At 41.4% G+C, this 15,713-nt stretch overlaps 1 protein-coding gene across 2 annotated transcripts in view; it reads right to left on the bottom strand.

The window, feature by feature from the left end:
* LOC138789717 (uncharacterized) overlaps nt 1-15,713 on the bottom strand; it is a 50,570-nt gene that overhangs the window by 16,968 nt on the left and 17,889 nt on the right. The window contains exon 2 of one of the 2 annotated variants that reach the window (XM_069968492.1): nt 9,146-9,322. The exons of the other annotated variant lie outside the window; for it this stretch is intronic. Coding sequence (XP_069824593.1) covers nt 9,146-9,322 — 177 coding nt within the window. The remainder of the gene's footprint in view (nt 1-9,145; nt 9,323-15,713) is intronic. 2 annotated transcript variants of the gene reach the window in all.

The following is a 15,713-nucleotide window of genomic DNA, read 5'->3' as shown; positions in this document are numbered from 1 at the left end:
TTTAAATAGCAGCCATACACTCAATTTTAACAGGGACTTGAACCAAAGAATGACTTGCTGCCAGGTCTCTAGACAGGTGAGTTACCCCCAGACCACAGATCCAACACATTTGGGGTCAGAGATTCAACTATATCTGAGTGTTTCTTTCAGACATAAACTGACTACTGAGGACTGATCTGCAATCAGAGACACTGGCTGACAGCTAAGCGAGCAGAAGGCTGGGCAGCATTGATTTTTCCTGAAGGAAAGGGAGGAGGAAGAAGTAGTGCTACAGGTGTGCTAGAGTGTGGCACAAACACTGAGCCACAACTCCTCTTTGACATTTCATTACAGTAGGAGACCTGAGATTGTGCATAACGGACTAAACAGAGAAATTACCAAAAGGCACAATGCTCACTAGGGGACAGCCAGCTACAGCACACTGTCAGCACCTTAGGTAGGGACCAGATGCCGACAGATTCCCTTTAAGTATACGTCCAGTAGGCCAATGAGTCAGGGTTCTTCGAGAATTTTGAACCAGCCCCCACTAGACCTTGAGTAAGGTTTTCTAATGTATTAATTCTTGATGAACAGGTTTTTATATAAAATAAATTGTAAAGCAATGGTCTACTTTAAATGGTCATTTACATCTGAACAGCAAACTGATACAAAGATGGGTGACTTTTTAAACTGCACTGGTTGTTATAGATTTTTGCAACTCCTCATGCATGGTTTAAGACTTCATTGGTCACAATTGCGTAATCTACTGTAAAACATTAAATATAGATATAGTAAAGAGGGGAGAAGGGGGATGCAGCTGCAGCCACACACTCATTGGTCTAGATTTATCAAGTTTGCTGAAAATCACACTGTCTGGTTGTTCTTACAGCAACCAATCACAGTTCATGTTTAATATCCTTTTCAAACTTTTCTTGACATTTATTCATGGTATATTTTCTCTTGTAAATCAGTTAGGGTTACTATTAAACTTCAAGAATGTGTCAGAATAGGTCTTATGCCAGAATAATACTAGAGATGATTTATTTCAGCTTTCATTTCTTTCATCACCTACCCTGTGGCTCAGAAGTTTACATGCACATGATTAGTATTAGATAGATGTTGTGTCCACACCTGTTCAGACCTCATTGCAGTCCCCTGCCCATGAAGTATGGCCAAGACTGGGCTTTTGGGCATGATTTAGTGTGCATGTTTTCCACCAGTCTGAACACTTGCTGTGTGGTTATTGACAGGTTCCACCACACCTCTCTGGTTTCTTCTGCTAGTCATAGCCAGACTGCAGATTGTTTAGCCTGAGTAGTGATGGACAGTTGCTTTCTCCACTTACCTTCCCTTTCTGCCAATCTATGTTCTGCGTGGTCGGGATGTCAGAGGGCTGATCCAATCACACCTCGGGACTCTGGCATCTGAAAAGAAGTCCACTTGTGCTCTGGGTCTTTTGTAGCAAGAGCTAGTGTCTCTTATTGGATTGGATTTCTTGTTATTCTGACCTCTTAGCCTGTATTTCTTACCTATGTGTTCTTTGTTGTGTTTGTCTGTCTTGTCTCATTCTTTGTGTCTCCCAGTGCAGGGACCATTGCCAAGTTGTCACCGACTGCTTAGGGTGAGGCTGGCAAATAGGCAGGGACCATCTTAAAGGGGTTATCCAGTGCTACAAAAACATGGCCACTTTCTTTCAGAGACAACATGACTCTTGTCTCCAGTTCAGGTGCGGTTTGCAATTAAGCTCCATTCACTTCAATGGAACTGAGCAGCAAGACCCCACCCAAGCTGGAGACAAGAGTGGGGCTGTCTCTGGAAGAAAGTGGCCATGTTTTTGTAGCGCTGGACAACCCCTTTAAGGTGCCTAGTGCTAGACCTCACACTGTCTACCCCTCTCTGTCTTCCATCTAGGTCCCAGATTCCCTTACAGTAGGATTGCGTTTAATTGTCTAATGACATACAAAAAATGTAATGATGGATGTCAGCTCACCTGTCCTAGTCCTGAACCATTTGTAGATTGAAGTGTGTGTGTGTGTGGGGGGGGGGGGGTGCACGGATCCCGGGTAGCCAGCCCGCTGACACAAGAAACTTCCAAAGAAAAAAGGTGAGTGGATCCAGCACTTCCAAAAAAAGAAGGCTGAATGCTGCTAAAACTTGATACTTTATTCTATCTTGATTAAAAAGCTGTAGCGCACTACTGAGATTGCAATGGCTAGATGACGCGTTTCGCGCATGTCTACAAGCCACAACCAGGTACGTGGATTAAAAGACCAAAATTGGCCAATAGAAACAGTTATAGTTTGTCACGTGTTTGTAAGCAGATATTTTCGTGTGATCACAGCTGTGTTAGACCCCGAATTGCAAGCAAGTATACCTTATGCTTTAAACATATAACATTTATGTTTATACTTGTACTTGCGCTGCCATTGTGTTACCTTAGGTGTCAATTGTCTAACTTGAGTAACATGTCTTGGGTAGCCTCCTAAGCTTCTTACAAAGTTTAAGAAATTTTGGCCTATTCCTACTGACATAGTTAGTGTAACTAAGTTAAGTTTGATCACATACATTTTTTCAGTTTCATTCACAATATGGCTTTTACGGAGATGCAACAAGGGAGTGAATGGCAACTATGCCATTCACTCCCCAGGCGTGTCTCCATAAGGACTTATTCTGACAACGTATGTGTATGAGGCTACATTGGCAGAATTATCAGCCACACGGGGAAGTGGATTGTGCTGCTTGCTCTTTCTTCGGCTATCTCTCCCAATCACATCGGGTCTCAGTATTGAGACTTGCTGTGATCAATAACTTTTGACATTTATGATGCAACTACTATTTTTAGTGAAAGGTACTCTTCAAAAGGCACAGCAAAATTGGTGTATGTAAGCTTCTTACCCACTGGAAGTCTTTTATAGTAAATTTTAAAGGAAATCTGTTGGAAAGATTGCTTGTGTCATGTACAAAGTAAACATCCTAAACAACTTGCTCAAACTATACTTTGTGAATATGGAATCTGTAGAGGGGAGAGAGATGAGTTTTAATAAATTCAGCCTAAGGGTCCTATTTCTTGGAATGATTATCGTGCAAATTATTGTTACATCATTTAAATTTAAACAATAATCGTTTCATGTAAATGCAGGCAACAGTCAAATGACAGACGAGAATATGTTCATCGTTCGTTTGGTGCTGACACCAAAATCACCATTAAATGTAAGCTTATCATTTGCTGTAATTCCACATTCATTTGATGTAATTCTGCATTCGTTCACAAATCGTTCACTAATTGTTCAGTGTAATTCCACATCAGTCCTTTAATTGCTGGGATCAGATAAACGGTCGTAGTAACAATCGTAACTAATCACTATTGCTTTGTGACAATTTTAGGTTAACGATAAACAATCTTGTTTGCAATCATTTTTTATTAACGTAGACGACCCTGGACATACAGTTACGCCATGGAAGTCTGTCACCAGACGACCCTGGGCGTAACTGTATGTCCAGGGTGTTTCTCCTGCTATAAAGCACGCTCTGGAGCACCTCACCGTTAATGACAGGCTGCAGCGATCGTGCTGCAGCGTGTCATCAACTCCTCTAACGCCGCGGCGTTTAAGTGTAAGTGACAGGGGGAGTCCCCTATCACGTACCAATCGGGACCCCGCAGTGTGACTGCGGGGGTCCCGATAGTTGAAATGGACCGCCGGAGGTCTCTCTGCTTCCTCCGTGCAGTCCGGAGGCTCAGTGAGCAGATCGCCTATCACACTGATCAATGCTATGCCTACGGCATAGCAATGATCAGTGTAGAAATCAAACTAATGTATGTAAAAGTCCCCCAAAGGGACTTAAAATCTGTAAAAAAAAAAAGTTAAAATCACTAAACACTACCCCAAAGCCCCTCCCCCAATAAAAGTTTCAATCACCTCCATTTCCCATTATATAAATAAAACATAAAAATAAATAATGAAAACATATAATATACCATAGCGTGCGTACATGTCCGATCTATTAAAATATAACAAGCGTCATTGCTAACGGAAAGAGGGAAAAAAGTGCGCAGATTACTGATTTGATGTTACATTATATATATTAAAAAAATTATTAGAGAATCTGTGTAAGGCTGGGTTCACACACAGTATATTTCAGGCAGTATTTGGTCCTCATGTCAGCTCCTCATAACAACCAAAACCAGGAGTGGATTGAAAACACAGAAAGTCTCTGTTCACACAATGTTGAAATTGAGTGGATGGCTGCCATATAACGGTAAATAACTGCCATTATTTCAATACAACGGCCGTTGTTTTAAAATAACAGCAAATATTTGCCATTAAATGGCCACCATCCACTTAATTTCCACATTGTGTGAACATAGCCTTTCTGTGTTTTCAATCCACTCCTGGTTTTGGTTGCTATGAGGACATGACATGAGGACCAAATACTGCCTGAAATATTCTGTGTGTGAACCCAGCCTCAACCTGCATATTGTTGTGTTCGTACTGACCTATAGAATAATGGTATCATGTCGCTTTTACCATATAGTGCATTACGTAGACACAGGAACTCCGTAAAAGTTACCATATTGCATTCTTTTTTACGATTTCACCAATTTATATCTTCATAAATAATAATTTGGGGATTCCATCATACATGTTATGCTAAAATGAAAGACGCCATTACAAAGTACAATTATTTCTGTAAAAAAACATCCCCTTACATGGCCATGTAGATAGAAAACTGAAAGTGCTAAAGCTCTTAGAAGGGGAGGAGGGAAAAACGAAAACACTAAGATCAAAATTCACGCGGTCCACTGGGTCATTTTGGGCCTGGTCCTCAAAGGGTTAATTGTTAAAAATTACGTTGTCTATCAGAACACTAAATTTATGAAAACATATTGCTTTAACTGTACAGAATATATTATAAAGTTAGGGTGAACTGGTTGGTCCTATTCCCTTTGATACTGGTGACACCTGTGCCAGATTAGTCCTTCTACAGTGCCATCTGTCGTGGGTAACAAAACCTGGCACTATAAGGGGGTGGGGGCTCATTCTGATCTTTATTATATGGACCATTCCCTTCTATGTACACAACTAGTAAGCCCATGACTTTTATACTCTGATGATTTTAGATCCACTTTAGACTGGATATTGTCAAAGCAAATATATTCAATGATCTAGCTATAAAAAGAAATGATAGGCCATCCTTTCTCAAAGAATCACATTTTATGATACCACTGGTAAAATATCTATCTGACTTAACTTCCCAGATTATACTGTTGTATTTTTCCAGTTGGTCTTTATCCCACTTAGACAAAGCTTTAGAAAGAAAAAGGAAGAAGAAAGAGCATTGTTTAAACTAGAGGTCTTAATACATAAAGGCAGGATATCATTAATTTAATGGTTGTTTACCATGGTTTATGCAGCACATGACCTATGTCACTTACAGATGACATGTTATAGTCTTTGTACACAGTAACAGCAGCAGAAATATCCACATCTCACAGTAGTCATGAGATATTTTTTATAAGGGAGCTTGAATGTTCCTTCAGATTGACTTCCGCAAACAAATGTATGGAAAAATTAGTCATAGACAAACAGATTATTTTTTCAATAATAGCTACCCCTTAGCTGGTATGGATTGATATTCCATCCACAGCCATATGTTGGGGGCTTATTTTTAGAAATTTTAGAAATTTAATTAAATTAAGGCTAGGGAAATGTACCCTACCAATGTTATTATTCATCAGATGTGAGATGGCTGTTGCCTGTTGCCATGTATACTTTTCTTTTTAAGGGTACGTTCACACTTACCGGATCCGCAGAGTATTTTCTGCTGCGGATCCGCAGCAGATCCGCAGCAAATTTAATTTAAATAATTGAACACAGCATCAAATCTGCACCATCAAATCTGCTGCAGATCTGCTGCGGATCCTGTAGGTGTGACAACATGGGCAATGTCTGGACTGTGTCATGGTAAGGAAATCAATATCTCTATGTAACAGGTTCCCTGTGTAATATATCATACAAAGTAGTGAGAAAAAACGGTGTTAAATACACCTGTACCTGAGTACCTCAGGGCCGTAGTCCTCTGTATTTTCTGGATCACTATGAAAAAAGGAATCCACGAACTTTAACTTTTAGTCAATACAAACGAGATTTATTCCTTGGTACTTGGTACAACAGATTTGCTCACAGGCTGTTACATACACCTAAGCGTACACCTGGTGTCCTGCGGACGTTTTGGAGGATAGACTCCTGTTGTTCCAAGTACCAAGGAATTAATCTTGTTTGTATTGACTAACAGTTAAAGTTCGTGGATTCCTTTCTTCATAGTGATCCAGAAAATATAGAGGACTATGGCCCTGAGGTACTCAGGTACAGTTGTATTTAATACCGTTTTTTTCTCACTACTTTGTATGATATATTGGACTAGTAGGATTTGTGGAGCTCCTTTAGTGAGAACCATTGACTGGAGGCATATAGTGGGGTTTTGCTATTTTTCCGTATACAGGTTCCCTGTGTGCAAGGACCCTGTATGGCCTGACACAGAGTCTCTTTCTGTACTTCAAGAAGTACTTTACACTCCAGTAGAAGCAATACACATGTATAAATATTATTAAAAATTATACACTATTACATATCTGTAGCTCATGGTTCTATATCATGGCAGTGTGCATGAGCCCTAAAATGTATTAATTTAAAGTGGAACTATCAGCAGGTTAGACATATCTCCCTATATCTCCTGCTCCGCATTGAGGAGTAAACGGCTAACAGCATGGGAACGGCGCAGAGGAGAAAGGTAAGAGACATACCTTATTCCTTGGCACCCTGCGCAATAGGGGGCTATCAGCAGGTTAGATTTCTCTAACCTGCAGAAAGGTCCCTTTTAAGAGCCTGAAATTAAACACCATTGCTTTATGGTAAGCTGTGCATGACACAGGGGTTCACAGAACACCAAGAAGAAAACACCTGTGTAAACCAACCACTCAAATTCTACACTAGACATAATAAAGTGTATAATTCATGCCCACAATATTCATTTTAAGAAAGCAGTGGTGTAGCTGTAGCCGGTGAAGAAGAAGCACCTAGGCGCTGATGCCTGAGAAGGCCACATAAGATGGCACCAGTGCTATAAATGGTGAGGAAACCTGTGTTAGATTTTGCATTGGTGCCCAGGAGGCTCAGGTTAGGCCCATTGCTATTTGTGTTCAATACACTAAAGATACAAGATTACATTATGTATCAGGTCCTTTCCAGGTTTCCCATCACTTCCCGCTATTACTGTTTCAATCCCCTTTTGTTGGAGCAACAAACAGCCCAAACACCCCAAACATTAATTAAGGCACCAAACTACTAAATATTACTCTTTTAACCTTGGCGTGTCTTCCTACTGCTTCTCATAGTGGTTACAGTCGGTTTATGCTACCAGGTACAATTTATGACTTGTTATAAGAGCTCTGGCTCACTGCTATTCGCCTTGAATCATTTCTATAAAACATTTGTGAATGTATGGTCAAATAAGGAGACTACACAGGAATATTATTCAAACAACTATACAGTAATGGTCACTGGATCTCCTCATACGTGACTTTTACAGGGTCGTCATTCCACAGCTAGAACCATTGATATATCTTTACACTAAAACTGTGTTACACTTCACCATAAAGGGACCATATTAGAAATACTGAACAATGAAAAGTACATTCTTATATATTATCATGGCTTCATTGATACTTTTTTTTTTCAACTTATTATATTTTACAGCAGCGAAGTGGAATAGTTTTTTTTTTTTTTTTTTTTAATATAACATTATCGATTTTTCATTAGAATGAAAAATACATGCAGCTGGTATATAAAGGGGCACATTTATCAAGATGTGCCCTGGCGTACAACATGGAAAAGGCGCAGATTTTTGCCCAAACTACGCAGTTTGCACAAAATCCTGGCCTTATCCGTGACGTATGGCCCACTCGCCTGATGGGCAAAGGAAGCAAGGAAGCAGGAGGCGTGGCACCTACTTTATCCTGATTTACACCTGCAACAAGTGTAAATCATAGCAAAAATGTAATCCAGCTGTGGAGCAGGTGTAGATTTCTGTGCCCGCCCTGCGACAGGCACGCACAGGTCCCGCTAGATTCGTGTGCGTACGAGTATGCTGAGCTTGATAAATGTCTCCCATATAAAGTAGTTTAAAAGGTATACCATTCTACAATAAACAGGCACATAAAGTCATCATATTTAATAAAAATTTACAATAAAAAAAGTCATCATAATCAATCATGGACAAACATTAGTCATCAGTCTAATATAAATAATGGTAAGAAAGTGTTCCAATAAAACTAACTTGTGCTATGGTAAGGGCCCCCCTCTTTATTAGAATGGGGCCCCCAGATCTTTTACCAATTATTTATAGTATGACCTTGGATAGGCCATAGATAACTAAAATAAGAAAACCTATTATTAGATCTTTTTCCATTATACTCACATAACTAGTTAGACTTACCATTTAGAACTGGGAGAAAGTTGGGTTGCAGCCCAGTAACAGGTAAATACAATTTACAACAACTTGCCTGCGGAGGGATACATTTTACTAATCTACAGTGAATGAAATAAACAGTCTGCCTATATCATCTTATATACAGAGACACTGTGATTATTTGTGGACATGTTGCAATGAGTCTAGTTTCTAAAACGCAGACTGCTCCATAGTTATGTGGGGTAAGAGCCAACTTCCATTCTCTCTGTTATGCTCTGCATAGGAAAATACAGACTTCAGTTTTATTATGGGCGTGAACTATGGATTTCCTTTAAGTTGTATAACTTCCTGATAAAGCTTACAATAAATAAAAGAAAAAAATGAACAAAGAAAATACAAGAAAAACAAGTTAATGGTCTGACCATACGGTAACTGCCTTCCATTCTAGTTGCCTCAAGAGTATAAGGATTCCCACACAGTTCACATCCTACCCAGCAACATACTTAACGTAAACAATATTTAGTACTTTACAATATATTATATACTAAGAATATAATATGTGATATACTAAAGTACAGAGCTGGAAAAATCCCAGCAGTCAGATAGCCACTCTGCCACTGGCTAATATGTTCTTATCACATGGACTCACCCAGTCTACCATATTTTGCCTAATCCTGATATTAATAATACAATGCATTACCTGCCTCTGGTCTGGCCTTTCAAATGCTGCATTGGCTCCATATGCATTACACGATTCCACTATATATTCAGAGTTGACACCCAAAAGTGAACTTGACTCTCCACAAGATCCATCAGCAACAATAATGATCTTGGGGCACTCCCCTTGTGACATTTTTCTTATGTACTCGTCTGTAAACTAGAAACATGAAAATACACTGTTAGGAACCCAGTCGTATAATTTTATGGTTGTACAAATGTTACATTATTAAATTTAAAAATCAAGTTAACATCAAGGGCACCAATAGCAATGGCGTCATGAATCCCGCCTCTGAACCTGTAGTTTTGCTCAGTGTTCCCTTAAAGGGGTTACCCACAAACAACGCTAATAGTCTACCCCCAGGTTTTAAGTGATTGCTCAAATCCCGGCAATCACGAAAACGGAGCCCTAGGTCCCCCTACAGTAAATAAAGCAGTGGTCAGACATGTGCACAGCTGCTCCATTAAAATATTCTCTATGGCACTGTCAGAGATATTCTGTCACAGTAATAACAACTATCTCTATTAGTGTCATAGAGTTTATTTGAACACAATGCCCATGTAGGACGGTTATCCCCTTCAGCAGGGGGCACTAGACTTCTATTCTTGTGATCAATGGGGTAACAGAAGTGAGTTCCCCAGTGATCAGACACCTCACCAGTGTTCTTTTTGGGCATACCCCTAGTGCTTTGTTATTTCGGAACCATTGGTGCATCAGTGCTTGAGACCCTCTCAATTATTTTACAGCATTACTCAGTTATATGAAGCATACATACACATGTGTAGTTTGAATCCCCAAAATTAATGTGTTTCCACTTACAATCCATAGGATGAGGGATTACAGGGGGGAAAGGTACAAAAGGTTAGTAAATAACAGTATTATTTGGGCCCTCCTGCCACATAAGACTATACCATAATTATACCTACCACACAGTAGATGTGGGGCTGATATGGGTAAATTATTTTTAATAGGCTCGGCAGGAATATCCATTCTGTCAAACTTAGACTAAACTCATTGTTATTATTGAATTGAATTGAATTCCCTGTGCCCTACCTGTGCTATTACACGCACAGACAGCAGGGAACAGAAGGAGAGGCCGCGGGGAGCAGCAGTAGGGGCGGCCCAGATGATTCTTAGATTGTCCAGGCTGCCCATTGAAGTCAGCGGCAGTCTGCTGCCACCGCTTCTATTAGGGCGGATTGAGACTACGGAATTTTCGCGGATAAATTCAGCCGAATTTTGACGCTAGAACGCGCTCGTGGCCGCGCACCTTTCCGCCGGCTCCATAGACACCGTTCTATGGGCCGTCTCATTCCACTATCCGCCGAACGAATTGACGTGTCAATTCTTTTGGCGGAATGCGGAATCCGCCTGTGCATAGAATAGTGTCTATGGCACGGGCGGAGAGGGGCGCGGCCATGAGCGCGTACAGGCAACGGAATTCGGCTGAATTTATCCACGAGAATTCCGTAGTTTGAACCCACCCTTACACAGAACGGTGAGCAGCAGACTGTTGCTGCACTGATCTTTGCATTTCAACATGTTGAACATTGTCAAATGATCATGGTCTTTTAACATGCTATTACACCAAGCAATTATCGGCCAGAATGTCCGACATTAGGACGATAATCATTTGGTGCAATAAGGCTTTAACCACTAGGTGGAAGCACACTACTAAAAATTAGTAATGGGTCTGTGCAAAATCGTAGAGAATAAACCCCCACCTAAATCTTCAACTGTTCCAACATCTTTAATCCTAGCATCACTATCCAGGAACAGATTCAGTTCACTAACTTCTTAATCTGTTTACTTTAATTGTGACGGACAAAGTACCATGCTGTCTCCATACAGGTGCTGTCAGGTCAAGGGAACTGGATGAAACGAGACACTTGATGCCCTGGCAGTGACACCCACCCATCTGTCTCTGCCTACTTGCCTTGACTGCCCTAGGTGGCAGCAAACAACTGGTCGACAGTCTCTAGCCTGTATAGGTGTGACACAGAACACAGACAGACAAACAAAACACAAGAAGAGCAAGGTCAGAGGTCCAGATCGGCAACTAGCGGTCTGTGCAGTATAAAAACGAAATCCAAAGAGTAGTCAGAAGTTAAAGCCAGAATTCAAAGGTATCAGAATAACAATTAGGAAGCAACGCTAGGTCAAGATACACTCTGGGGTTGAGGCTCTATCACAGGCAGGAAACACACATAGAAAGGATACTTATGGATTGGGGCTGAGACTCCAGCTCCAGGCCAAAACTGACAGCTGATTGGTGGTGTCGGCTACCAGTCAGTTAATTATAATGCACAACACCTTTAGCCTATTGGCCAGGGGTGGTGAAGCCCCGACTACATCAAAAGGAAGCTCTGCAACATCAGATAGATAGATATTATTATAGATAATTATGATAATTGGTTAAGAATAAACCTTGTTTGTTTATACGGACAATGATCTCTAAGCTTTGATTGGTGGATGTTTGATACTTGATACTCTGTATTTAAATTTTGAAAATACTTAAATAAAAACCATTGAACCTGAAAGACATATATATATATATATATATATATATCGGTCCGCTTAGCTCCTCCTGCTCTATAACATGATGCCAATAGCTTAGTTAGCATTTTCATGGTGACAAATTCCCTTTAAACCACCAGGTTATTGAAACTTACACTAAGTCTATATAAACATGTAGTCAGAATAACCAAACTACAAGCCACATATTCAAGGATTCAAATTCAGTCTTATGTACAAGGTAAAATCCAGATAACAGATACTCTGAGTAGCAAACAGATTAATCTTTTTCTGAAATGTTACATGAACTTTCCTTACTGAAGCAGACATTATTTAGTTCAATTAATTATCACGTAGCTCTGCTTTCAAACAGACAACAATCACTAAGAGATTTTTAATTAGACGCCATTATAGGAAAGCTGTCTTCACATGGAATGAATATTCTTCATTATTCCCAAGTGCCGAGTAACAGGGTCAAGGTCCAGATTGTATCATCATGCAAATATCCCTCCATCATACCTTAACTTGGGTGTAGCATTATGGTAGGATCTGGTTTTCCTAGTTTAATCCACTCCTTATGGGTGCAGTGAGTGGAGAATACACTGTTATATTAAGACGAACAGGAATCATGTCTTTTATCCTAACATAAAAATCACAGATACCTGTAATGTCCTAATTCAGCTAAGTTTCTGCTCTGTAATAAACAAAATATACAGTATCTCCTCCCTGAGTACACAAAACCCCCCAGTAATTTAGAAAGATGTTGGGCTACAAGATACCTCTGCAATCATACTTCTGAAAATAGCGCAGGATGGGTTGGAATCCAAACCTGACCCCATCATTAAGCCATCAGTCTATACTCTCATAGACAATAGATTGTCCCCATTCAGTTGGATCTACCGAGATAAATCTTATGTCTGTGGACAGCTGCAGAGTGTTCTATAAAGCCCTTGAGGGGGCAATGCTGTGATGGTAATGTGGTGTCCCACCACGGGTGTTTCATATGTCATACCTGTCGCAAATGCCTTTTTACTCAAAGCTAATTGGTGATGAAGGTAGTTTGTTATTTCGCCACTAGATGTCGGTTTTTGTATGTGAGCTCTCATCTATTGCACAGATGAAGTAAGCAAAGGGTTACTGCTTCTTACATATTATGTACTTTTATTGACCAATGGAGATAATCTTCTTTTCTGACCTATCCTTTCTCTTCTTTTCTTAGCACACATTCTTTTCCACCATTCACAGGGTCTTTTACACATCCCTGTAGGAAGTAGTCACTTGGTGGGAGGACGTAAGCTTCAGTCTTACTCAGATTCTCGTAGGAGGACAGAGCAGACATCCCTGCTGTAGCCAAGCTAGGGTCTGGCTCTGCCAGGACCCCTGTCCGGGAGAGTCCAGTTGTGTTATTGAGTGAAGACACGTGTATGAACCAGCCAGAGACACTCAGTTTCTACAGTCTATTGTGCATGTCTACTATGCAGTGCTAGACAGTAGAGGGAAAAAAGTCGTTGATAAACCCAGCCCATGCCGAGAACCACTCTACAAAGTGCAGGGCAGTATCCTAAGCTACTAAGCTAAGCAATGATACCCGAAGGTCTACGAATTCTATCTCGCAGTGCAGGTGACACCGGGACACCCTCAGACACTTAGCTTCACCCAGGTAACCACGGCTGGGCCTTGTATTGCCCTATTAGGACAGGAAACTCAACACTATAGGGCAGAAGGTAATCAGACAAGTCTAAACACAGGTACAAGTTAACTTCTCACTCTCAAGTCTCAAGTATTCTTCTAAAGTTCCGGAAGTGCACCGTACTACTTTGGGTTGGGACTCCTTTGACAAACTCATTTCCTCTATGCTGCTCCTCTTTACTCTAAACTCTACAAGCACATCTACAATTATCTCTACTGTATTCCTCTCTCTCAAGTATCTCTGCATCACAGCTCCAGTTAAGTACTAAAGTCTGTACCCAAATTGTCTACTTGCTGCTAAAGTGTTTTATACTGTTCAAAGACTGTACAGTAAAGCTGTTCTATTTATTCACTGGGACTAAGTCTAAGTCTGCACCAGCACCCCTACAACTTCGCCACACACCTAGGGTTATTTTTCACCTTTCTGTGGTTGGCGGTACCAATACTCCGGGTGGGTCATTTGCCACTCAGGACTACCATGACAAGAGCCAATGGGACCCATCATAGCCCCACAGGTAACAGAACATTTAAGGGGAGTACAGCCAGCCATAACATAAAAGCAGGTACCAACATCACACTTGTGTGCTGGACTAGCACTGGCGTCACGACAGTTACATCTTTGGCTGAGCTGTCGCAACCACCAGAACATCATCATCCGGTGGCACACCACAGTGAAGTCAACAAAGGTGCCAGAACACACCATCAAAGCGACTGCATAGAAAGAGACTGTTATGCTTACCTTTGTTAGGGTTACCTATACGGCTACCACTGAACTATAACAAGAATTGTCATAACTGAAGGGTTTACTGACCTTAGCATTAGGGCCCTATTCCACGGAGCGATAATCAGCCGATTCGGCCCAATTCGGCCGATTATCGCTCCGTGGACTAGAGACAACGATGAGCCAATGATCGTTGTCATCAGCTGATCGTTGATATAGGTCCGGACCTATATTTGTCGGGCGCCGACCGCGGTTCTTCCCAGGTCCCCTGCGCTCCTCCCTCCAGTGTCAGGGCAACCTGTCTCAGCTTACAGGCCGCTCAGCCATTCACAGGCCGCGGCGGTCCCGGCCAGTGATTGGCTGAGCGGCTTGTCAGCTGACACAGGCCGCCCTGAAGCTGGAGGAGCGCGCGGGACCCAGGAAGAAGCAGGAGAAGAGGAGCCCTGCACCATGAATAGGTAATGTATACTAGTTAAGCAAGAGCTGCAAGGACATCGTTAACAATGTCCTTGCAGCCCTTGTTTAAAGAAAATCGGGGCCGTGGAATAGGCCCAGTAAACGAGCACCGATCTAGCAGATCAGCGCTCGTTTATCAGGCCCCATCGGCCAGTGGAATACCACCCTTACAGGTACATTATTTTATCTACCTCTGTTAGGATCTTGACCCCCTACTGTGAAAAGTAGATAGTAATCAACCAGCAGGGACAGCATAATATCTCCATTGTCCTGTCAGAGGCCCTTTGTTCTTTGATGTTAATTTTTTATTTTTTTTTTTGTGGTACAATAAAAGGATTCAGGATTAGAAAAAAAAACAAAAAACATAGCTGCTTCCTTCCAAAAACAGCACTACTTTTGTCTTCAGTTTGTTTAGTATTGTATCTAGGGGTCTTTTTACATGCACAGATAAATTGCTTGGCGAACGACAAGTGATGATTTTTTTCTTATGAACAATAGGCATTTAGACAAGAAGATAAATCGAAAAATCGATATTGACTTAAATGGATCTGAGTTGTTAAACCACACACAACCTGAGGACATAAGTGGCGCTGTTTTTTTGAAGAAAGCCATGCTATGCTTTTTCTATTCCTGAACAACTTCTTAAAATAAACTATTTATTTAGCAACCTATGGTATATGGATTTCTGAAAACTATTTGACCCTTGTTAGAGTATGTTCACATCCACGTACTGTGCATGCTGCGGATTTCATGCTAAGGATTTACCGCCACAGATTTTTTGCTGGGTTCGGCCATTTATTTAAACAACATCAGATTTACACAACATCAAATCTGTAGCTTAAAAGCTGCGACTTAAAATTTGCAGCAGGAAAGCTACAGGGTATACAGCATATGTGAACAACACTAAGGGAACATTTGGATGTGACAAGTCCACCGAGGATTTACTGATGGGAATCTGCTATCCACTGGCGGAACTACCGCCGTAGCAGCCATAGCGGCTGCTACGGGGCCCCGCCGCATCAGGGGGCCCGTGACGCGGGTCCCGTGCTCCTCCTGACCCGGCGACTCCTTTCCCCAACCGTCTGATGCGCGGCTGCCGGGGGTGTTGCGTCCTATCCCCGGCAGCGCGCGTATCATAGAGCTCTCTGTGTGCCGGAAGTCGCGGCCGCA

This window comes from Dendropsophus ebraccatus, chromosome 4 (genome assembly GCF_027789765.1).
Source record: "Dendropsophus ebraccatus isolate aDenEbr1 chromosome 4, aDenEbr1.pat, whole genome shotgun sequence".
NCBI classification, from domain to species: domain Eukaryota; kingdom Metazoa; phylum Chordata; class Amphibia; order Anura; family Hylidae; genus Dendropsophus; species Dendropsophus ebraccatus.
The sequence above is the reverse complement of the archived record's forward strand: the minus strand, read 5'-3'. Positions and strand labels throughout refer to the sequence as shown.